General features: G+C 40.0%; 1 protein-coding gene across 5 annotated transcripts in view; it reads right to left on the bottom strand.

Annotated features, from left to right (window-relative positions):
- Positions 1 to 25,907, bottom strand: part of NTRK3 (neurotrophic receptor tyrosine kinase 3) — a 511,401-nt gene that overhangs the window by 377,387 nt on the left and 108,107 nt on the right. For all 5 annotated transcript variants that reach the window (XM_070761940.1, XM_070761941.1, XM_070761939.1 and 2 more), the window contains exons 2-3: positions 14,428 to 14,502; positions 10,172 to 10,243 (exon numbers count right to left, since the gene is read on the bottom strand). In XM_070761940.1, coding sequence (XP_070618041.1) covers positions 10,172 to 10,243; positions 14,428 to 14,502 — 147 coding nt within the window. The remainder of the gene's footprint in view (positions 1 to 10,171; positions 10,244 to 14,427; positions 14,503 to 25,907) is intronic.

Here is a 25,907-nt window from a genome sequence, read left to right on the forward strand (position 1 = left end):
CATCCCTGACCATACCTGTAGGAGCCCATCACTGGGCCTGTCCAAAAAAAGGTTGGGAACCACTGGTGTAGATGCTCAAAACCCAGAACATAATGTAGCTGTTAAATCAGCTGATAGAATTTTCCCGATCTCAACTGAGCTGAGCGCAGGTATCCAGAAAACAGGGCAGGAAACATTTCAGTTTTCCTCAATCATCTTTACGTAGGGCAGCTTCAGCTTAGTCTCCCATTACTCCCTTCATACTCCTAATAGGAACAACCCATCCCACCTCTTTTGTTGCTTTGTAAACTCTTCTGGGCTGCCATTCTCCAACCGAGGAGATGAAGCCGACTAAAACCAGTCTTTCAACAAGGCCTTGTTTTGCTTTGAGCTATAGGCTTTTTTTATATATATACCTGATGCATCACTCAAATGCATGATTCACGCGTCCCATTAGGCACTCACAAATCTCTTGCAGACAATTATATTTAAAAACCAAAAAGCCAGCAACAACAACACATAAACCCTCGCAACGCACAAAATGAAATCTCCAAAGGTAGATGGATAAAGCCATTAATATTTTAAATGGAACCCTGATTGCCAGAGCTTTCTTTTTTAAGCATGTGCTTCCAGTACATAATTACAAGGCCCTAATTTGTTTTCTTCAATATATTGTAAATAAAAGGTGCATGAGATTATCCTCAGCCAAGTACAGCCGTGCATCAAACACCAGGCCCTTTCCACACAGCATTTAGAAGCAATCATGGTCTTATTACTTCACAATCTGTCACAAGTGTGACAAGGGGCACCAGTTCTAAAGTTGGGAGAAAAGTGAGGAATGGACAGGATCCACACATCTGTGGTTGATAATTGAGGGATGGATTGATTATATGAATGATGGATCCCCAGGAAGGAAGGTGTACAACTGCCCAAGGAGTTGCTGATACAGTTCTACAGAGGAATAATTGAGTCTGTCATCTGCACCTCTATAACTGTCTGGTTTGGTACTGCAACCCAACAGGACCGACACAGACTTCAGAGGATAATCAGAATTGCAGAAAAAACAATTGCTGCCAACCTGCCTTCCATTGAGGACCTGTATACTGCACGAGTCAAAAAGAGGGCGGGTAAAATATTTACTGACCCCTCACATCCTGGACACAAATTGTTTCAACTTCTACCCTCAAAACGTCGCTACAGAGCACTGCACACCAAGACAACTAGACACAAGAACAGTTTTTTTCCGAACGCCATCACTCTACTAAACAAATAATTCCCTCAACACCGTCAGACTTTCTACTAAATCTGCACTTCTATTCTACTAGTTTTTCTCATCATTCCTTTCACCCATTTCCTCCCATGTTGACTGTATGACTGTAACTTGTTGCTTATATCCTAAGATTTTTATTAATATTGCTTCTTCATTGCTTATTTGACCCCTATGACAATCATTAAGTGTTGTACCACATGATTCTTGACAAATATATATCTTTTTTTATGGACGCTGACAGCATATGCACCAAGACAAATTCCTTGTGTGTCCAATCACACTTGGCCAATAAAAATTATATTCTATTCCATTCTATTCTATTCTATTCTATTCTATAAGAGGAAGGTCAATACAGATAATTTGTGTGGTAGAAAGATGGCAAAGAAAGACAGACCCCTCTAACAGTTCTCAGAGCACATGACGGATGCAGATAGCAGATTTATTGATTTATTGATTGATTGATTGATTGGTTGGTTGGTTGGTTGGTTGGATTTATATGCCACCCCTCTCCAAGGACTGGGGGCGGCTTACAACGTATAATAAAGAACAATAAAATACAATGGCTAAATCCAATTAATTAAGCTAAACAACTTTACCTAAAATCCACAATATATTAAAAATCAATCACACTCATACTTGATTGACAGATAGATAGATAGATAGATAGATAGATAGATAGATAGATAGATAGATAGATAGAACATGTTGACTAACTTTCTATGACTTATTTTTTAATAAAGGTGGCGTACAACATATAATAAAGAACAATAAAATACAATGGCTAAATCCATAGATTAATTAATTAATTAATTAATTAATTAATTAAACTAAATAACTAACCTAAAATCCCCAATATATTAAAAATCAATCGTACTCATTCAGACCTCAGCCATATATAACATTCATCGGCCAGAGGGCCAAGAACTAATCGCCCCAAGCCTGGTGGCATAGATGAGTCTTAAGACTCTTGCGGAAGGCAAGGAGGATGGGGCAGTGCAAATCTCTGGGGGAAGCTGATTCCAGAGGGGCCCCCACAAAGAAGGCTCTTCCCCTATGCCCTATCAAGCAACATTGTCTGGTTGACGGGACCTGGAGAAGGCCGACTCTGTGGGACCCAACCGGTTGCTGGGATTCATGTGGCATCTCTTTTATGTGCACTGAGAGCACCATAGACAAATTTCTTGTGTGTCCAATTACACTTGGCCAATAAGAATTCTATTCTATTGTATAAGCGAGTGATTCAATTGTTCCAGTAATCTGGCCCAATGCCATGTAGGGTTTATAGGTCATTGCCAACACTTTGAATTGTGTCCGGAAACCAATCGGCAACCAATGCAGATTTAAATCTATCTATAGGTATGAATAATAAAGAACTTATGAAGGAAGACAAATGGACATGTCCTGGGATAATACTGCAAGCTCCAATCTGGGTCAGTTACTGGGACCAGTGGTTTAGTCAGAATATCAGAATAACAGAGTTGGAAAAGGACTTTGAAGGTCTTCTAGTCTAACCCCTGCTCAAGCAGGAAACATGGGATGAAATCAGGCAGGTTCTGACCAGTTCTGGAGAATCGGTAGTGGTAATTTTGAGCAGTTCAGAGAACCCAGCAAATACCACTTCTGGCTGGCCCCAGAGTGGGGAGGGAAGGGGGATTTTGCAGTATCCTTCTCCTAGAATGGGGAGAGAATGGGGATTTTGCAATATTGTTTCCCCTGGATTAGAGGTGAAATGAGGATATTGCAGTATCCTTCCCCCAGGAGTGGGAAGAGAATTGGGATTTTGCAGTATCCTTCTCCTAGTATGGCAAGGGAATGGAGATTTTGCAATATCCTTTATTTATTATTTACTTTATATATTAGATTTGTATGTCGCCACTCTCCTTCCCTGTGGAGTGGGGAGGAAATGGGGATATTGCAGTATCCTTCCCCTACGAGTGGGAAGTAAATGGGGATTTTGCAGTATCCTTCCCCTGCCACACTTGCTAAGCCATGCCCACAGAACCAGTAGGGAAAAATCTTGAATTTAACCCCTGAGGAAACTCTATATCAGTGTTTCCCAACCTTGGCAGCTTGAAGATATTTGGACTTCAACTCCGGGAGTTGAAGTCCAAATATCTTCAAGTTGCCAAGGTTGGGAAACACTGCTCTATATCATTACAGATGAATGTTTAATACTCCAAGCTTTCTCTCTCTTTCTCAACATAGTAGAGAAAAGTTCTCCGAGGATGGGCTCCAGCACAAGTCCGTAAACTGGAAACACTAAACTTACCATAGGACCTCAAAACCATTTCTGCTTACTGTAGAAAACCAGATAATAAAAGGCTAAAGCTCTATAACGAAAGAAATATTACCATCGCACTTTGCATAATATTTCCATCAGCTCTTAAGAATGTCTGATGTATTAAAAGCATTCAAAGCAGCTTAAATGCTTGCGAACCCCCTCGATGGCTGGAGACCTTCCTTCCTTGGATTAAAAACAAGATGAATTTAAATAGCCACCTATTCATAACTAGGATTGTGAAACTGGAGTCAATGATGAGCTTGTGATGGCACAGCTGGAGGCCGCGGACTCGGAAAGTGCAAGGAGAAAGGGACAGAAATGGAGATGGCAGGGAAAATGGGGTGATGGAGGGAAGAAAAAAAATGGGGCAGGGAGAAACAGAAACAACATTCTCAAAATGGGAGAAGAGTGCAGTCAGTCTGTAGGTAGGTAGATTTAACAGAAATCAAGTAGAATGCTTGGCTGCATAGCTAGAGGTATAACAAGCAGGAAGAAGGAGATTGTGATCCCACTGTATAGAGCGCTGGTGAGACCCCATTTGGAATACTGTGTTCAGTTCTGGAGACCTCGCCTACAAAAAAAGATTGATCAAATTGAACGGGTCCAAAGACGGGCTACAAAAATGGTGGAAGGTCTTAAGCATAAAACTTATCAGGAAAGACTTCATGAACTCAATCTGTAGAGTCTGGAGGACTGAAGAGAAAGGAGAGACATGATTGAAACATTTAAATATGTGAAAGGGTTAAACAAGGTTCAAGAGGGAAGTGTTTTTAATAGGAAAGTGAACACAAGAACAAGGGGGCAAAATCTGAGCTTAGTTGGGGGAAAGATCAGAAGCAACGTGAGAAAATATTATTTTACTGAAAGAGGAGTAGATGTTTGGAACAAACTTCCAGCAGACGAGGTTGGTAAATCCACAGGAACTGAATTTAAACATGCCTGGGATAAACATATATCCATCCTAAGATAAAATGCAGGAAATAGTAAAAGGGCAGACTAGATGGACCACAAGGTCTTTTTCTGACGTCAATCTTCTATGTTTCTATGTTTCTGAACTGAACAGAGGTGTCAGAATTTCACACAAAACAACGAACTAGTTCAGGCAGGAGTTCCTCGTCTTCGGCACTACCGGTGCGCTGTTGGAGACCGGAGCAGGCGTGCATGTATCAGCATGAGATTTGGCTTCTGCGCATGCACCACAAGCAAAATCTCATATGAGGACGCTCAGGCGCATGAGATTTCACCAATTTTCAGTGATTTCTTTGCTTCCGCACATGCACAGAAGCAAAACAATGACGAAGGTCAATGAAATCTTATGTGCGCGAGCATCCTTGTGTGAGATTTCACTTGTGGCACATGCGCAGAAGCCTAACTTCACACAGGAGTGCGTGTGCATGTGTCAGGGATGTGCAGCTGCATGGGCATCACAATTTTCACTACCACACTATAGTGGGGCCCACACTGGGTGCAACCCACTATTGAACTAGTTATAGAAAAAAATAGCAATTAATTAAGCGCAACTGAGTTGGGTATATGTTAGCATATAGCAGTGTTTCTCAACCTTTGCAACCTGAAGATATCTGGACTTCAACTCCCAGAATTCCCCAGACAGCATTTGCCAAGCTTGGGAAACACTGGCATATAGCATGGAAAAAGGGAATGGAATGTTAAGGGAGCTCATTTACATATTGGTATGTAAATCAGTTTTTGGCAGCTGGAAACTAGAATTCTTGGAGATTCGTATGCTGACTGTCGGTGAATCTGCATCATAGAGAGCAGATGTATAGAGAAATATAGTTATACTGTCAAGTTGTTTATTTGTGTAAATATGAAACCAGTTCAATGAGAGATAAAAGAAATAAAAGCATAATGGAGTCATTGTATCTGTACCCCAATATACATAGTATCACGGTTCGGCTATGAAGAGTCTCTGCTGTATGAAGTGAAGAATGTCACTTATAACCATAAATCACATAGAAATCCAACATAATGGCCCTTCATAACAAAATGGACACATGCTTGCCCTCTCAAACTGCCTCTGGCAACAATCCATGATGCTTCAAGGGACATTTCAGTGACATCTCAGATCCACCTACTTAGCCATTGTCTTTCATCTTCTACACTTCCCTCAATCTTGCTAACCCTACTTTTTTTCCTAATCTTGTCCAAACTGTGAGTTTCTGCTTGCCCATTGCTATTCATTTCATCAAAGACTGATGGATCCATTGTCCTAGCAGTCCATGGTACTCTATACATTATCAATCCCATAGTTATGAAGTATCTATAATGACTCTCTCCTTTTCCAGTGCCCAGGTTTCATAGTAATACAATACAATTGTGAGACCTAAGCAGTGATGGGCTTCTACGGGTATGGTCAGGTATGTAGTACCGGTAGAAAATTTTTGATTTTTTTTTCTCTTTTTTTCCCTTCTGGGCTCTGGGTATGTTTTTCCTATCGCAGAAATTAGAGGTTGAATGTGTATAATTTTAGAAGAGCTGTGTGTGTGTGTGTGTAAATACACATACAGTTTATATAGTAGATGTTCTGTCTGGGTTTTCCCAGACCTCAACACCAACTGAAAAAACAGCCAGACACTCTGGTAAAATCCAAAAGTATTTTATAGCTGGAAAAAATAAGCACAAAGGAAAACCTGTCTTCACAACAGACAGGCTATAATACGTTACAGCAGGGTCCTGATGTCCAGTCAATACCCCAAGCTTCTTGCTGGCACCCCCCCCCCCCAAGGTTTCAATAGTCCAAGGCACAAACCAGGATTGTAAGCCACCAAAGTTCACAGACAGGTCTCACGAATCTCCAAGATAAAACTCCACAAGCCAGGAAGGGTGGGTCCGCCTTTTATCCTTTCCCAAGAGCACCACACCCAAACCCAGCTGTGACCTCTAATGCTGGAAATACTTAGCCAATTGAGTCCGTCTCTGATTAGCTCTCCTTTGTCGCATATCTATGATGTCGTGAGCATTTTCCCCTAAGGAATCCAGGCTGCTTGCTGGGGAGAGCTCCCCCTGGTGGGACTCTGGCTGTCCTTCTTCTTCAGCCTGGGATTCTTCTTCCTCGTCAGTCTGCACCTCTTGTTCCTCAGCCTCTCCCTCTGAGCTGGAAACCGACAGAAGGTCAGCCATTCCCGGAGGGGTCCCAGACTGAACCACAACAGTAGATAACGTATATTTTTGTGTGCCTGTGTTTAATATGTATGTACACATATGGCATATGTACATAGAATTAAATACCATATTTGGGATGTTCAGTTATAGTAAATAAATAGGGAAACTGTATCTCTTTGAGGCAAGGAGAGGCCAGGCACCCTAACCCAAACCCTTGACGTGAGTGACGTCAAGTTAGCCATCTTTAGGCCAGTCACCTGACCTTTAAGCCACCTCTGGTCACATGATTGTCAAGCCACTCCCACCTGGTCACATGGCTGGTAAGCCACACCCACAAAATAAGCCAGGCCCATAGTGTGGTAATAAAAACTTTTGCAAGCCTTCACTGGTGGTATACTACCCATGGTCAATTAGATCCCAATTCTTGAATGGATAGTCATCTCCATGTTTTACAAAAGTTCTAAATTTCAGTTGTCTGTCCCGGGGAAAATATTTTTCCCCCTTCTGCATCACAGAAAATCCCAATCTCTATTTGCATGAAAGAAGAAAGGAAGTGTTCTCTTTTCCCACCCCCTTTTTTTTTTCAATGGCAACCTTAATCTGATGACAATTTACACTTGTTTGTCAAAAGGTACATATCCACATTTCAGGAGCTGTCATGTTTTCTTCTGAAATGATATACAGTAGCTAATCTGTGAAACAGATCAGCAAAATATGACAGTACGTCAATTTAGCCATCTTTAAGCCAGTCACCTGACCTTTAAGCCACCTCTGGTCACATGATTGTCAAGCCACTCCCACCTGGTCACCTGGCCTGCAAGCCACAAGCCACACCCACAAAATAAGCCACACCCACAGTGTGGTAGTAAAAAAAAATTCAGCACGTCACTGGACCCAAGTAATGATTTTTGTCTTTCTAAATATCATTATCCTTCCTAATCTTAGCAATATTCTCCATAGTTATCTTTCTGTATTGTCATTTTGCTGGTAAATTCGAAAGTCAAATGGTGACACGAAGCTTAACCTAGAATGGTGGTGAAGTCAGATGGAGCTGGGCAGGTATGAAGGAAGCCAACTTGCCAAGGAGAAAGACCTCCAAAAATCAATACCAGACAATAGCAGGCAAGCTGCTTCCCTGTGATTCTTTTCATCCTCTCTTCCGATGAGTGGCATTTGTGAAAATGTCAGGCCCTCTAGCATCTAAGCTGGGGAGCATATGGCTAGGATGGGGGAGAGAAGAAAAAGAAGAACTATCCACTTCTACAAAGTATTCCTTCTGGTTTTCCATCCGTATCCCTTCTGGATATGAGCCCAAAGGAGCTTCCACTTGTCCACATTGCCAGTCATCTGCCTGAACAATGAGATTGTGACATTGCAAGATGGATAAGATTTAGAAGGAGAAGGAAAAGAGGGAAAACTCCTTAATTCACTTAATACAGTGATATAGTAGAATTGTCTAGTGAGATAGTTACAGTGTAAATATATAGAATAGTTTCGCTAAGAAGAAGTAAATATTTTCTGAAAGAGCCATCTGCTGTGTTTGTCTTCAATTATCTGCAAAGACTTCAGTTCCTGGTATCCTGGTCTGTGGCTGGCCTGTTTGGGTTGGGCAGCTTCTGAAAAATGCAACTCTAACACTGCTTAACTCCTCTCCCCAGCCCTGCCTGCTCTTCTCCTACAACAACTTATTAAAATCCAATGTAACTTGCAAGATATTCTCTTGACTAAGGCTTACTTTTATCAGCGTTATCAATGGAGTGGATCATCTTTTAAGGTCTATTGCTATCCTTTTTCCAATCATTTGGGAAGGCTGGACATTTACATTGACAAATAAGTATATTTTCTCCAGATATTGCAAAGACAATGGCTATTCTACCACTTGTGGATGGCAGATGATGCCGACAGATGGCTGGGCCCACGGATTTAGTCATCCATGGAAACACACTTGAGTTTCCTTCCCCAGTTGGCTTGCGCAAAGCCAATCAACTCAGCTTTCCACCACCCCCTACACCCCCAGTTTGCTCACAGCCCCCTGGGGATTGGCAGCCCGTAATTGGAGAACAGCAGTGATCCAAACTGTATTTAAGAATAGTGGAAGAAATATGCTCAGATGAGCCCCCGTGAAGGTTATTGCATCTTGAACAAGCTTCCTGCTGAGAAAACTCTGTATATGTATTGGGAGGGGGTGGGGGGCTCCTTTCTTGCAATATACTTTTTAAAAAATTGGCTTTTTCCAAAAAAACCCAAACAAAACAAAACACTCTGTTTTATGTGCTGTCATTTGCACCCCATTTTTGTTACTAAAAGAATACATGCAATTTATTCCTTTCATCATATACTGTCTTCACATTCTGGCATCTGCTTAACAGGAGAAACCCTCCTTTATTCAATCCCTGTCATGCCACAGCACATAACTTTTATATACTGTTGTTGCTCTCTCACCCCATCTGGTGGCTGGAGGAACAAATATATCCCAACAATATGATTTTTATATAATGTAGTTGCTCTCTAGCCCCATCTAGTGGCCCGGAGAGACAAATACCAAGTACAGTGGTACCTCTACCTAAGAAAGCCTCTACTTACAAACTTTTCTAGATAAGAACCGGGTGTTCAAGATTTTTTTGCCTCTTCTCAAGAATCATTTTCCACTAACAAATCCGACCCTTCAAAACTGTAACCAGAAAAGGCAGGGAGCTTCCATGGGGCCTCTCTAGGAATCTCCTGGGAGGAAACAGGGCCTCCACCCTCCCTGTGGTTTCCCCAATCACATGCATTATTTGCTTTTATATTGATTCCTATGGGAAAAATTGCTTCTTCTTACAAACATTTCCACTTAAGAACCTGGTCATGGAACGAATTAAGTTCGTAAGTAGATGTACCACTGTATATTGTTTGAAGCTGACCTCACCTCTTTACCCATCAGTCTGCACTCTTAAACTCTCAAAAGAAGCCAGACTCCATCTCCTTTAGCACTTGGAGAAGGCAGAAACACAAAGAAGAATCCATCTTAATCTATTGCACATCGTCATCCACAGACAAATCCACATCCCATATCCGGAGCATCGCTGGTAAGATTTGAATTGCTTGTATTTATCAATTGGTACGTTCAGCAGTAACTCAATACTGTCTATCTTGTATTTGGTTCTCACTGTACGTATCCCTATTTTCCCCAGTTTCACCATATCCTGTTCTTTCAATGAAGCCTTCAGATCTATGTACACGGTCTGTTCTACTGGAGGATAGTTAGGTTTCGCTGCATGTTGAGCTGCACACAGACCAATGTATAGTGAGGATAGAACAATCCCATTTCAGCTACAGTTGATTAGCAACATAGAATGTAGATGGCCAACGAGCAGCCTCTATGTCTTCACTTGAGCCATGAGGATCTATCTACCAAAATGCCTTCATCGCTTTGTCGTTTGCCATATTTCACCCACTCCATATCAAGCAACTGAAAACTTTCCCAAAAAGTAACTGTGGAACACAAAGGGGTAAGGGAGAGGACCCAATCTACTTACATGTAATGTAAGTGAGGATTCTTATCAAACGCTCGCGGCTGGATGCTTCGGAGCCCTGAGTTCGTGATTGTCCTGCAAAGAGATGCAAAAGGATAGTAAAAGCAACCCATAAAGAAAGAAAGAATCAGTGAAAGTCAGGCATTCAGAGATCTCGCCTAATATTGAATCAGAAGAGATAATTGGAAGACTATCCTGCCAGCCTGAATCTAGAGACCTTTAAAACACCCTCCTTCATTGGGGAACTGATCTGTCAAGATCGTTTTTTCACAGTACCGGGGCAGCCAAATATGTCAACTACAATTATTTAAACTTCAGGTTCTTTTTTGAATAACTTTTCCACTAAAATTCAAAAGCTTTTAGTGCACATTTGTGCAAACGCGTCTCTCTCTTTTTTGGCAATTCTGCCTAAGGTACACAGATTTTTAAAGTATTTTCCTTAATGTAATACACTTTTATAAATGTCAGTCTGCCTGCCTGCCTGCCTGTCTCTCTCTCTCTCTCTCCCATCCATCCATCCATCCATCTATCTTCTATCTATAGATCTTCTATCTATACCAGTGGTTCTCAACCTTGGGGTCGGGACCCCTTTGGGGGGTCTAACAACCATTTCACAGGGGTCGCCTAAGACCATGGGAAAAGACAAATTTCCTGTGGTGTTAGCAACTACAGCTTCTATTCTGGCATCTCGGAACATATTTTTAAAATCCAACCAATCAGGTGTTTACAGGGGGGGTGTCCCTCTGACCTCTTGCCAATCAGCTTAAAAATCTGTTGGAAGAATTGGCACTAAACTTATAGTTTGGGGTCACCACAAGATGAGGAACTGTATTAAGGGGTCGCAGCATTAGAAAGGTTGAGAACCACTGATCTATACCATGCTGCTATGCCCTTTGTTAAAAGATTATTATTATTATTATTATTATTATTATTATTATTATTATTATTATTATTATTATTATCTACCATCTTTCTTTCTCTCTCTTTCTCTGTCTCTCCTCTCTCTTTCCTATCTATCTATCTATCTATCTATCTATCCATCCATCCATCCATCCATCCATCCATCTATCTATCTCTCCCCTCCTCTCCTCTCCTCTCTTCCCCTCTCCTCTCCTCTCTTCTCCTCTCCCCTTATCTTTCTTTCTTTCTTTCTTTCTTTCTTTCTTTCTTTATCTCTCTCGCTCTCTTTCCCTCCCTTTCTCTCTCTCTCTCCAGATAGAGGAAAAGGAATCCCCTCAGAGGATAAGATGCAGCAGCAGGCTGTCCCATGATTAATTTAGCCTCAGTATGTATCATTTCCACAATTCCAAATGTGGAGAGAATACCAGCCAACTTTCCATAGCTATTTTAAGGATTTCCAGGGCGAAATGAAGCATTTTGTCTGCCTAAGGCATTAGTTCAATGCTTTTTGACAGCTTTAGACTCAAACAAATGAAGCATATATCAAAGTCAGATCATCAGTTCATTAACCCTACAGAATGCTCCACAAACTTGAGTTGGTAACATGGGATACCCCAGATGTTGCTCAGTTACAATTCCCAGCATCCCTTGCCATTTGTCCTGCTTTGTATGGATCCTGGAAGTTTCTTGAAAAGCAATATTTGCCCTTTCATAAAGTGACTATCTCTAGTCTGTACTAGATAGCAAACTAACCATTTCTGTCTTAATTGGAGCTGCTGCTAAGAATTAAACCAGAAAATTTTGGATAGAGGGGGGAAATGGAAACCACGTTGATTTTCTAAAATAAACCACATTTTTACATTCAGCAGTTTAAGGTGAATGTTGAATCAAACAGAAGACCTCTACATCCGTTTAAGCAATTTAAAATCTTGTCCTTTAATCAGTTTGGAAGTCTGAGCCAGATTGATTCAAAGCGATGAGTCAAATTGGAGTCCAAAGCCAATCGACTTTCGGAATCAATGTGGAGGTCTGAATCAGATTATAGATCTCAATCAAATCCAAGTTTCAGCCTGGGGTTGGTTTGATTTGTGGCTGACCTCCATGTCTCTAGCAGGACTTCTGTAGGCCAAAGGGGCATTCTGTCACTGAGCGACAGCCAGTTCCCAAGCAACCAAAAATTTCAAGCAGTGACCGAACATCTTGATGGAAAATGAATGTCAATCTGTGCATAGAATCCATGTACTACTTTCCATCTCTCCATCATTTTTTTATGGCTTATAGTAACTTACAACTTGATTTATCATTCAAAATGCATACATTATCTCTTTAGAGATACACACACACACAAACGCACACACAAAACACTGTGTGTATATATATACTGTACATAAACCTATACTTAAATATTCCGAAAGCATAAAATACTTGTGAACTAATTTCAGCAAATAAAGTAATAAAATAAAATATGGTTCCCCCTCTTTGTTTTAAAGCACATGCTTATTTAAATGTTGCTGTTTCATTTATCCACTGAATTTCTATTTCCAATTAATAATACTAATATATAATATAATACTTGCAACGAACAGTGAACTCCATATGACCTACCTCTTTATAATTCTTTAGCCAGGCCACAAAAAATGGAAAAGTAATCATAGCAACGACAATCAAATAAGAGTCACAAATATGATAAAATTAATAGTTATCAGTGAGTAAAAACATCCAGCTAAAAGTCTAAATTGTGGCTTGCACATTCTCATCTTTTTAAAGGTCTTCTGTCCTATTAAAAAAATTGATTCTCCTAGGTTGCTATTTTCAAATAGAAACTTTTCTTGACAGAATGTCTCATAAGACACAAAAGTGTTTCTGATTGTTCCTAACACAATGAATATGATTCGTTAAAGTGTATCAGTTACTATATTTTATCCTCTCCCCCTGTAAGAGAATGTCTGTATCTATTTCTTTGCTTTTTGTTTTAAAAAAACTCCTTCACTAGCAGAAACACAGAAACACAATCACAACCCCAGCACTAAATTTAGAGACATTCTGAGCCAGCCACTTTCCACGCACACATGGATAAATCCCACAGAGGACATTTGCTTCTCGGGGGTACATTTCAGAATAACGTAGCAAAATTGCTTTCTTTGTTGACCTGTGGGGAGATGCAGCTACCCGTACCATTTGCTTTCTTGACAGAAGGCATTTAACAAATTTACATCTCTGAGAAACATTTAGAATGGAAGTTCCCAGAGCAGGAACTTGAAATTGATAAACCTGAAATTGATAATCAGGCTCAATATGGACATGGATTCCTGGCTATGTTTTATAGCAGAGGTCTCCATCCTTGGCAATTTTTACTAAGTCTGCACTTCTATTTCTACTAGTTTCTTCTCATCATTCCTATCACCCATTTCCTCCCACTTAGGACTGTATGACTGTAACTTGTTGCTTCTATCCTAAGATTTTTATTAATATTGATTGTTTTTTTATTGCTTATTTGACCCCTATGACAATCATTAAGTATTGTACATGATTCTTGACAAATCTGTATTTTACACTGAGAGCATATGCAACAAGTCAATTTTTTTGTGTGTCCAATCACACTTGGCCAATAAAGAATTCTATTCTATTCTATTCTACTTGAAGACATCTGAAATTTCAACTCTCAGAAGCTGGCTGAGGAATTCAGGAGGTTGAGGTCTACACATCTTAAAGTTGCCATTTTTGGAGATCCGAGTTTTGAAGTGATTTGAAGGTAGGTTAGCTAGCCAATGGTCCATCAAAAACCAATGAAACAAAGTTGCTCTACAAGAAGCAAAGAGTTCTGTCCAAGTACCCAAGTCAAAATCAAAATTACAAATTCTCCACAGAACAAATTATCAGAATTACCAGCAATATGAAATGAGATTCTAATTTCTTTGGTCATCTAATCCCAGCTGCAGTTAGGCACCCTAATCTGTAGACTTCACCTTTGGAGATCTGTCGTGGATCTGCAAGTTTCAGAACCAAATTTAATTGCTCACTATTCATTTTGGCTTATTTGGTATGAGAAGATGCTACCTCAGCAAAAGTTCAACTCTCTTCATTAAACCCACGATGTTACTATATTTTAGAAAATGGCAGGAGAAGGCCAAAAGGTAGGTGAATGTACATTTTGCAATTCAGTGAATCCAATTTTATCCGTGCATATTGAACCACAAGAATATTTGGTCATAAGCTCAATGAGTATGTAAGATATTCATACCAGAAACATACTATACCTATGATTTCAGATGATAGTGTGGAAGAACAGACCTGGTCAAGCTTTGCTTGTTCTCTCAAACTGAGGCAAAGATACTTATTAAACAATACACAATACTCACAATCTCTGGAGTCCTGTGTACAGCTCCATGTCTACAGCATGTAAAGTCTGCAAATTCTTCCAATACTCTATGTATCTATAAGGAGATAACGGGGTGGGGAGAAAAGAAGGTGACTTTAATACAGAAGTACAATGCATTAACTTTCAGAGGAACCATCTATAGGAAATTCTCAGTAACCCAGGTCATGGTTGTCCCAAAGATGCTTTTTCAAGAGGCAACTGGACATTCTTGTTTTCATCTGAAGATGTTTCACTTCTCATTCAAGAAGCTTCTTCAGCTGAAAAAGCTATTTGGATGAGAAGCTAAACACCTTCAAAGAAAAAAAAATAGAAAGCCTCTAGTTGCCTCTTGAAAAAATTTCAGAGGAACCATTCACCACGCAGGAGAACAAGTGATGGAAAAAAGTACTTGACAACCTCTAAAGTTGTTGGCTTTCATCATGATTTCAACTGGTTCTTTATGATGCCAAATCCATGCCCTATATAACTGTATGATGCTTGGATCTGCTACAGGTGAGACGAATTTGGCAAGACAGCAAGCAAACCTTGATATGACAAAAAATAATGAAAGGATACTTCCCGAAGTTAGGAAAAATAACCCAAATTATTATTTTTGCTGATCGTATTGAATGGATCCAATTTTAAACTCTGCAACATTGCTTTGTACGTAAGCTAAGTATAGATAGGATTCCAGTATTTAGTCTATTAATTGCTGGGAGTAACAGAGCAAAACATTTAGCAAAAACAGAGCCTTTGATCAATTGATATATTCAGCAGATGTATTTCCTTCAATTAGCTCCTGTGGTTCTCAATCTTTTCTTCACTACATACCCCCTTTATATCCCTTTTGTGGACATATACCCTCAAGACTTAACCCAAGATTTAAACCATAAATTTCTTCAAGCCTTCATGAATACCCTGTGACGATACCATGGACCACAGGTTCAGAACCGCTGTACTACAGTATCTTCAAGAGGCAGGTAAATAAAAAAAGCCTCCACTATGAAGTAGATAGCAATAGCAGCAGCACTTAAACTTATATACCACTTCACAGTGCTTTGCAGCCCTCTCTAAGCGGTGCACAGAATCAGCCTATTGCCCCCAACAATCTCGGTCCCCATTTTACCCACCTCAGAAAGATGGAAGGCTGAGTCAACCTTTAGCTGGTCAGATTTGAACTGCTGAACTAGCAGTCAGCTGAAGCGGCCTGCAGTACTGCACTCTAACCACTGTCCCACCTCGGCTCTAGATAACCCCCTAAACACATGATTATTATTTTATTTCAAAAGTACTGTTTCCTTTCCTAGGCATTGTTATTTTTCTAAAAAAGACTTTCCCCCCTTATTTAACCAATTCACTAACAAAAACCTAGCTAATAAATCAATTTGGTCATTATTAATTAATCCAGTGCTCCTGTTGCTCAAACTGAGAGAGGGAGAGGATAAAAATGTGTCCTCTAAGTTTCTGCAGCTTTATAATCTTTGTAAAACCTTGCTTTAATTTTTTTTATCTCTGCCCAGAGATAAAAATGATGGCAAATTCTACTCGGATTAGCACTGGACGCTTCAAAGAGCTAATCAACCAATCAGGACTGTTGTACAATAGCTTGGGGCCTATTTGAATGTGTAACTGGTTTTTGGGGCTGGGGGTAATTGTACATGTCAGTGAGCACACTACTGCAGCGGCATCAGCTTTCTGAGGCACTTAAAATTGTGGCTCTTCTTTTTGTAGTATTTGCACCCTGCTTTCTTCCAAATATTTCCTGAGACAGTTTCCAATTGAAGGCACACAATATAAAATATAGACCTGCCACAACAAAATAACGTAAAGCGAAATCACAACAAGCTATATTAACCAGAGGAGAAACTAAAATTAAAAGCACAACAAAAAGAAAGAAACCTCTAACATTGAAAACATAAATAATGTTTTGGATAATTTACAGGGGGTAAAATCTTTAGTGTAAAATGTTTGTGATCGGGAAACCTTGTAAATGCGTTTCCCAACCTTGGCAACTTGAAGACATTTGGACTTCAACTCCCAGAATTCCCCAGCCAGCGAATTGGGAAATACTGGTCTAGGCATCAAAAACGTTCTTAGGACAAAGTCTCCCGGAAAGTTCCATTTTCTATTGCTGCCTAACCTGTAGCAATATTCCCTCAACCCAGGGGTGGATTCTACTTAACTTTCCCTACCGGTTTGCAATGCGATGGAAGTGCATGTTTTGTGAGCATCCTTCCTGGAAAACAATAAAAAAATATCTTCTGTTCATGCGCAGAAGCAAAAATTAGCTTCTGCCCATGTGCAGAAGCAAAATCCAAGATGGCGGCGCCCATGGACCAACACTGACAGAACCAGCTCTGTGAGGTCACTAGAGGTTTACTAATGGTTCTAAAGAACCGGTTAGAACCGGTAGGAACCCACCTCTGCCTCAACCAGAGAATTTCTTTCTAAAGCTAAGAATTTGGGGAGTTGAAAGTATGTGGGCAGCCTCCTGCCCATATCCCATTATCTTTCTTGGTGAACTCAATTTACCTCTTATTAATTGGACTCTAAATGGGTGCTCAAATGAAACAATGCATGTGACCCTTTATAATGCCATCAGTACTTGCCTGTTTCCATGCACTTGTTGACAAATAAAAATAAAATAAAATAAAATAAAATAAAATAAAATAAAATAAAATAAAATAAAATAAAATAAAATAAAATAAAATAAAATAAAATAAAATAAAATAAAATAAAATAAAATAAAATAAAATAAAATAAAATAAAATAAAATAAAATATAAATAAATAAATAAATAAATAAATAAATAAATAAATAAATAAATAAATAAATAAATAAATAAATAAAATAAAATAAAATAAATAAAATAATAAAATAAAAATAAAATAAAATAAAATACATTAAGTTGACAATAGTGATTTGAGATACACAGTTTGGTTACAGTAAGACAGCCAGAAGAAATATGTGCACTTCTAAAAAGTATATGTAAGGATTAGGATCCATTTCTAGATTTTTTATTCGGATGGATTTCAGGTCATGATACTGTTTGCCAAAAAATTATGGATAGTAAGTTTTGATGGCTTCATCCTCCAAGGATCTGCCTAATTCCCTTTGGAAGGTAACGAAGTTTGCAATTTCTACTATTTTGTTGTTTTGTCTAAATCACGCATCAAAATAAATCAAACAACAAAATCACACATCAAAATAATAAAGTAACAGGATTGGAAGGGACCTTGGAGGTTTTCTAGTCCAACCCCTTGCTCAAGCAGGAGGTCCTATGCCATTCCAGACAAATGGCTGTCCAATTGCTTCTTCAAAACCTCCAGTAATGGAGCACTCACAACTTCCGAAGGCAAACCTTTGCACTGATTAATTGTTCTGCCAGGAAATTTCTCCTTAATTCTAAATTGAATCACTCCTTGATATGCATTCCACCCATTACTTCTTGCCCTGCCCTCAGGTTGTTTGGAATTTGTCAACCTCCTCTTCTCTCTGATAGCCCCTCAAATATTGTAAGACTGTTTATCACATAATTCCTAGACTTAGACCTTCTCTTCATTAGACTAGTGGTGGTGAACCTTTTTTGCTTCGCATGCCAAAAGGGTGTGCGGGGTGTGTATGCTAGAATGCGTGCATGTGCCCACACCCCTTCCCTCCCCCCCCCATGCATGTGCACCCTCCCACACTGCCACCCCCATGCATGCCTGGTAGATGAAAAATATGACCAAACGTGCAAACCGGAAGTTCAGAAAAACTCACTTCTGGTTTGCTGTTGTGCTGTTTTTTCCACTCCAGGGCTTCGTGAAGCTTCCCCGAACCCTCCAAAGTGCAAAAAACAGCACAACGGAAAACCAGAAGTGCGTTTTTCCAAACCTCTGGTTTGTCCGTTGGCGATTTTATCACCTCCGGGGTTTCGGGGAAACTTTCCTGAAGTGTCCAGAGGGTGAAAACGGCCTTGCCCAAGGCTGAAAAACAGCTGGCCAGTGTGTGCATGTGTGTTGGAGCTGAAACATGGCAACGTCTCGTGTGCCCTCCGATATGGCTCACCATCACAGGACTAAACAATCTGCTCATCATCTTTGTTGCTCTTCTCGGTACTCTGAGCACCCCTAGAGTAGGGGTGTCAAACTCAAGGCCAGGAGTCCAGATCTGGCCCATGGGGTGCCCTTCATGGCATCGGACCAGGATACCTGTGACACCGCCTTCTGCCACACGAATCCCAGCGACCGGTTAGGTCCCACAGAGTTGGCCTTCTCCAGGTCCCGTCGACTAAACAATGTCATCTGGTGGGACCCAGGGGAAGAGCCTTCTCTGTGGTGGCTCCGACCCTCTGGAACCAGCTCCCCCCAGAGATCAGGATTGTCCCCACCCTCCCTGCCTTTCGTAAACTTCTTAAAACCCACCTCTGCCATCAGGCATGGGGGAATTGGAACATCTCCCCTTTGCCCATGTAGTTTTTGTGTATGATTTGATTGTGTGTTGTTTTTTATATATTGGGGTTTCTTTTTTTTTGGACTTTTAATCTAAAACTGTAACCTAGATTTTTAAATATTAGATTTGTTACTATGTATTGTTCTTCACCATTGTTGTGAGCCACCCCGAGTCTGCGGAGAGGGGCGGCATATAAATCCAATTAATCTAATCTAATCTAATCTAATCTAATCTGATTAGATCTGACCCGCAGGACTGCTCTGGAAAGAGCAAAGGAGCAGGTGGCTGTGCCCTGAAAACGGAGCTCAGGAGGGCCCATGTTCACTGGCAGAGGGCTGCAGGAGTTCGTCATAACGGAAAACAGCTCAGGATAGCCCGTTTTTGATGGCACAGGGTTGCAGGAGGCTGTTGCAACCAAAACCAGAGCTTGGCAGCTTGTTTTTGCTGGCAGAGACCTTGGCCCACCACAGATGCCCCGACATGTTAATACAGCCTAGGACTGCCTTGGTTGCATCAGTCAAGTTCAATATTCATGTGCAAATGTTGTGCCACAAGAGATAAAGATTACATTCATTTTCTGATCTAAGCTCACTATCCAAACAGTTTCATATGTCTCAACTACCTCATTTCAATATATAGTGAGTGTGGGGTGTGTTTAATGATGGTTTTGTGAGTTTGAATAATTGTGCGACTGATTAGTGTTCCAATTGAAGCCTCATTTGTGTTAAGTGAAATGTTCATGTTCTAGGTCAAGACATTTTAAACAATCATTTCCCAAATCCATGTCATTGCTTTGTACTCACTAATTACTGTGCTCTGTTCTCCATTTCTTAATGATTATTTTTTTTACCAAAAGAATATTTAAAAAAAATCTGGATGTTGTACATACCATTTCACAATGTCTTTGTGATTAATGCAACTTAATTAGCCCTAGTATTTTCATTTATTTTACACAAGTATCCCAAAGGTATATGGTTGTATGTACATTTTTTTATGCAAGATTTCTACCTGTGCATCAATTTCATATAATGATTCCCAACTGGAATTGAAAACGATTAAAAATATTACAGCTTTATTGTGCACAATCCCTATATGCACAAGACCGCATCACTGTTAGACTGTTCTTTTTGCAGCTCCAATTCCTCACCTGTTTTCACAAAGTGGAGAAGTATTTTCATAGGAGATATGCAGCAGTAACGTATGTAAGCATCCATTTTGTATGTTCAAATTATGCTAAGAACATCGGTGTGTTCCTTCAAATGGCAACACTTCTTGTAAATGTGTCTTTATTCTATCTGTCTCTATGAGCCCAGGGAATTCTGACAGACATGTCATAGAAGAAGGACATCTGATACACACCTGTCACATCTGACACATTTCAATGCAACATATTACAAAATAATAAAGCTAGGCTAACATCTGCAGAGAGACTGCAGAGTTATGTTTAATAATACAACGAGGAAAAACAATGCAAGCAAAATTGCTACAAACAGCTCTCTCCATCTCGGTGTAATTTCATTTTCACACATTTGGGACTATCCAAAAACATAGTTTTTTAAAAAATAAATCCAAATAGCAAACATTATCTAAAGATTGTCATGCTTTCAACATTTCATTCAGTTTTTCCTATCAAGGAAATGGGTATAAATACTATAAATGGTACTGTGTAATGTTGTCCTAAGCATGTAGTAATGGATAAATTAGTCCTTATCATTTGTGGCCATCCAAGATGTATTGTCACAACACTGTTCCAGGGTGACATTTAAGATGAACTCTGTGAAAATCCACTTTTCTTTTTCTACACAAATACATTGGTAATGTATTATTTCTTTAAGCACAGTTTTGGTCTGAGGGGCACCGCCATATTATTTTTTGAACCAAGTTACAAGATTACTTAATCATGTTATAAGATTGAGATTTGGGTGCTATTTGAGTGACACAAATGATCTGATCCAGACATCTGTTCATGAAATGTTTCCTTTTTAGTATTAGAATGAACAAAAGATGCTTGAACTTTTCATCCATTTGTAATTTTTTTTTTAAAAAAATCACACACTTTCCATTGACAAAGAACTCGGACAAAGAAGTCAGAATCATTTAATTTATATTATCAGAAAAAAATGTCTATATGATCAGAGATGTGAGGTCTAGAACTCTGAACTTGTGGTACACAATACTGCAACCAAACATAAATATACCTATCAAAATTCTGTGCTTGGATGTAGTCTTGAGTCACAGAAGGGAGTGGGTGCAAAGAGACAACCTAGCTTGGAATCTTTGGTGTGTACAAACAGCATGAAGGCGGATTCTCCTCAGCAGTTTGTGGTGTATATCTAATAGTTATGCCAACAGTTGCTTTACTCTGGCAAGGTTCTGTCTATAGATGAGCAACAATAAAGAAGTAATTCTTCAGAACATTCTTGGTTCCTTGGACATGACATATTAAGAGGAATGCCATGGGGTTCTACACATCCAGATATAATGGAACACATAATCTAATACATAATGTTAACTGCACTTTACTACAACAAAAGAGAATAATAAAATAACAGAGTTGAAAGGGGCCTTGGTGGTCTGCTAGTCCAACCTGCTGTTTGAGCAAGAGCCCTTAAGACAAATGGTTGTCCAATCTCTTCTTCAAAACCTCCAGTACTGAAGCACTCATAACATCTGCAGGCAAATCATTTCACTGGTTAATGTCTACTTAGTTCTAGATTGGTTCTCTCTTTGTTTCTTCTCCTGTCTTAGAGACTTTGGACAATAGGTTGATTCTTCTTTGTGGCAACCCCTTAAATATTGGGACCTTGCTATCATTCAGCCCAGCCCTTCTTTTCATTAGATTAGACATACCTAATTCCTATTGTTGTTGTTGTTGTTGTTGTTGTTGTTGTTATTATTATTATTATTATTATTATTATTATTATTATTATTATTATTATTATTTAGACTTACAGGCTGCCCTTCTCCCCACAGACTCAGGGCGGCTTACAAAAGTTAAAAAAAAAACAAGATACTGTACAAAATAAAATACAATTAAAGCATTGGAAAACATGAATAAAACCCGATATAAAACAATCAATCATCCCTCATTCATACTAATGTCCGGAGCGGAACTATTGCTCATGGTCCCCAGGTCTGCCAGCATAAACGTGTTTTTAACGCCTTTCGGAAGGCGAGGAGAGTGGGGGGGGGGGTACGAATCTCCGGGAGGAATTGGTTCCAGTAGACTGGGCCCGCAACAGAGAAGGCTCTTCCCCGCAGACCCACCAGTCAGCATTGTTTGGATGAAGGGACCCAGAGGAGGCCAACTCTGTGACCTAACCGGTCGCTGGGACATGTGACGCAGAAGACGGTCCCGTACATAATCTGGTCCACTGCTTTATATCTATTAACAGCTTAGATAGCACATAGCATTGGGCTCTTGATGTTCTCTGAACTTCCTGTAGATGTTTCAGTATCAGGTTTGGGGGATCAAGTTATGAAATGTACAGTCCTTTATAATGATTGCCTTTTCCATCTTTCTTAGCCAGGGATCCTGCAAAGGAGTGTACACTCCTTTTACTCAAGGATCCTTCCTGCATTTGGATTTCAGGCATGCTGAATTCCAACTATTAAGTGGCATGCAAATGCAACATAATGGAAAGAGGAATGGTGCGCTAAACACTATTATCTTGCAAGGTAACAAGAAAATTGATTTGTTACCCAGGCATATTACATCTAGCGATCCAATCGAAAGCCTTTGCCTTCAGTGATTCAGTACTTTTAGCATGTTGATTTAACCAAAAAAAAGACAAATAAATGAATTCAGAGCAAGAGAATGAAGGCAAAGAAGAACCCATTTCTCAAAATATCTGCCACAAAGGACCCACCTTTTTGCCTCTCCCCATTTTTTCCAGCAATTGTCAGAGAAATGGAACTTAGAGGAACTGAGATTGATTGGTGCATAGGAAGCTGATGGGCTCCGTAGCTTTCTGTTGAAGCCCACTTCAGCTAGGTTGCACCTCCTGCCATGCAGCTTTAAGACACTGCAGCCAACAGAAATGCAAGAGGAACAGAGCAACTCACAAATCATCAAGCAGCATTTAAAGGGGCAAAGCAAGCCACCAACACAAGATATAACGGGGGAGTGTGAAGCTTTCTACCGGCTGAGCTAATAATTCATAATGCACCTTATGTAATGTTCACAAGCAATTCCTTTTACAAACAACATCACCAGAGAGCAAAAGATTGATTGGTTCCTAGGTATTAATTTAACTCCTGCCTTTTCAATTAAACTAAAACTTCCATTTTACGACCCTGCAATGCCTTAATTCAGGATATAACTAGATGGAACTGAACATTTACTGGATGGATGCCCTTCCTGACACCCGTGGGGAGGTCACAGCACATTTTTTTTCTTTGCACCTTAGAAAAGAAAAACATCTGCTGCTACTTCTCAACCTTTCGAATGGGAGGGGAGTGTCTTCACCAGTTTTGGTGAACACACTATAAAAATGATGTTGAGACTCTAGTTAGAGTCTAGAGAAAAGCAACCAAGATAATTAGAGGACTGAAGGCTAAAACATACGATGAACGGTTGCAGGAACTGGACATGGCTAGTCTAGTGAAGAGAAGGACCAGAGGAGACATTCTTCATTCATTCATTCATTCATTCATTCATTCATCCATTCATTCAATTTTTTTAATGCCACCCTTCTCCTTAGACTCAGGGCAGCTTACAACATATTATCAATAGCACTTTTTAACAGAGTCAGCCTATTGCCCCCACAATCCAGGTCCTCATTTTACCCACCTCAGAAGGATGGAAGGCTGAGTCAACCTTGAGCCAGTGATGAGATTTGAACCGCTGACCTGCAGATCTAGCAGTCAGCTTTAATGGAGCACTCTACCCACTGCGCCACATCGGCTCATGATAGCACTCTTCCAATATTTGTGCAGCTGCCACAGAGAGGAAGGGGTCAAGCTATTTTCCAAAGCACCCGAAAGCCAGACAAGGAACTAAGGATGGAAACTGAACAAGGAGAGATTCCACCTGGAAATAAAGAGAAATTTTCTGCAAACGAGACCAATCAACTAACGGAACAGAAGTTGCCTTCAGAAGTTGTGGGAGCTTCATCATCACAAGCTTTCAAGAAGAGACTGGACTGGTATCTGTCAAAAACAGTGTGGGGTCCATTTGGGCGGGGGATTGGACTGGATGACTTACAAGGTCCCTTCCAACTCTGTTAATCTGTATCTACAACTGGGCCACCATTTTTTCCCCTAATAATCAAGATAAGGGGCGTGCATAAGTGCACCAGTGTGCCTTCCGTCCCTTATCCAATTGTCTCTCCTTATTTCATTTATCTTTTCTTCCTTTCAAATATGTTCACCTATACTTTTATATCTTTTCTTCTATTCTTTTCTTTATTTATATTACTACATATCTATTCTCTTCAATGTGTACAGTGTTTCCTCGATTTTCACGGGGGATGCATTCCGAGACTGCCCGCGAAAGTCGAATTTCCGCGAATTGTAGATGCGGAAGTAAATACACCATTTTTTGCTATGAACAGTATCACAAGCCATCCCTTAACACTTTAAACCCCTAAATTACCATTTCCCATTCCCTTAACAACCATTTACTCACCATTATTACTGGTACTCACCATCACTTAGTGATTCTGATATTTATAAACATAATTATTTATTAACAATAATTATTTTTTTTGTTATTTATTTGCAAAAATTATTAGTTTGGCGATAACGTATGATGTCATCAGGAGGGAAAAACCGTGCTATAGAAAAAAAACTGTGAAGTATTTTTTAATTAATTTTTTTTTGAAAAACCGTGGTATAGGCTATTCGCAAAGTTCAAACCCGCGAAAATCGAGGGAACACTGTATTATATATTATATATTGGACTAAATAAATAAATTAAAATAAAATAAAATAAATTGCCTTTTTAAACCTCCCCAACCCCAATACCAAAGGAGTCAATTATTGATGGAATTCCAGTGCTGAGTAGACCATGCACAGCTCTTTCAGTAATCGAACCTCGAGGTAATGAGGGCATGAGCGACTGTGAGCCATGACTCCCTGTCCAAATAGGGCCACAACTGGTGCACAAGGCGAACCTGGGCATTGTAATTCTGTGTTGCAACCATTGGACAACACAGTTGTTTTACAGCGGTGTGAAAGAGCTGTCCCCACCCTCCCTGTCTTTCGTAAACTACTCAAGACTTATTTATGCTGCCAGGCATGGGGGAGTTAGGATATTCCTTCCCCCTAGGCCATTACAAGTTATGCATGGTATGTTTGTGTGTATGTTTGGTTTTATTATAAGGGTTTTTAGTTGTTTTATTAATTGGATTGCTACATGCTGTTTTTATCATTGTTGTTAGCCGCCCCGAGGCTGCGGAGAGGGGCGGCATACAAATCCAATAAATAAATAAATAAATTCACAACCGATCTTCTCGGGGGGGGGGGGCTCTCCCGCCCGCCGCCGCCATTTAAACCCCACAGATACGGTAACTCTATTTACAGAGCTCAAACACATTTTTAATTAACCCAACAAGGACAAACTCCAAGCTCTTTCCTTGCCGAAACTTGTAACATCTGTGCTCGCTGAAATTGTCGCTAAAAAGACATTTAATGATATGCCTCATCTAAAACAAGCTTGCTGCAGTTGTTACCTTTTTGTAACAACTTCAGCATTAGAGGATCAAAAGAAAAGACACCAAGCCAGACACGTCTCCCCACCCCACCCTTATAACAACTTGTTTATACCGGGTTTCCTCCTCGTGTTATAAACCTGACAGCTGAAATGCTTGTTTTACACAGGTTAATGTGGCCCATATGTTACCGCTTCTGCTGAGCTGGCTTCCCGGTTTTCTTTTCAGATGCATTTTTTTTTCCTTGGTGAAAGTCAAAAATCAGAGGTCTGTGCAGCTTAGGGACCAGGGAACAAGAGTAAAGGCTGTTGCAAGGAATAAATGAGCAGCACCTGGCAAATCCTGTCAGCTCAAGATGGCTGCAGGCCATTTGTTCCAATCTGATGCTCAAAAC

The sequence above is a fragment of the Erythrolamprus reginae genome, chromosome 10, assembly GCF_031021105.1.
Source record: "Erythrolamprus reginae isolate rEryReg1 chromosome 10, rEryReg1.hap1, whole genome shotgun sequence".
Classification (NCBI taxonomy): domain Eukaryota; kingdom Metazoa; phylum Chordata; class Lepidosauria; order Squamata; family Dipsadidae; genus Erythrolamprus; species Erythrolamprus reginae.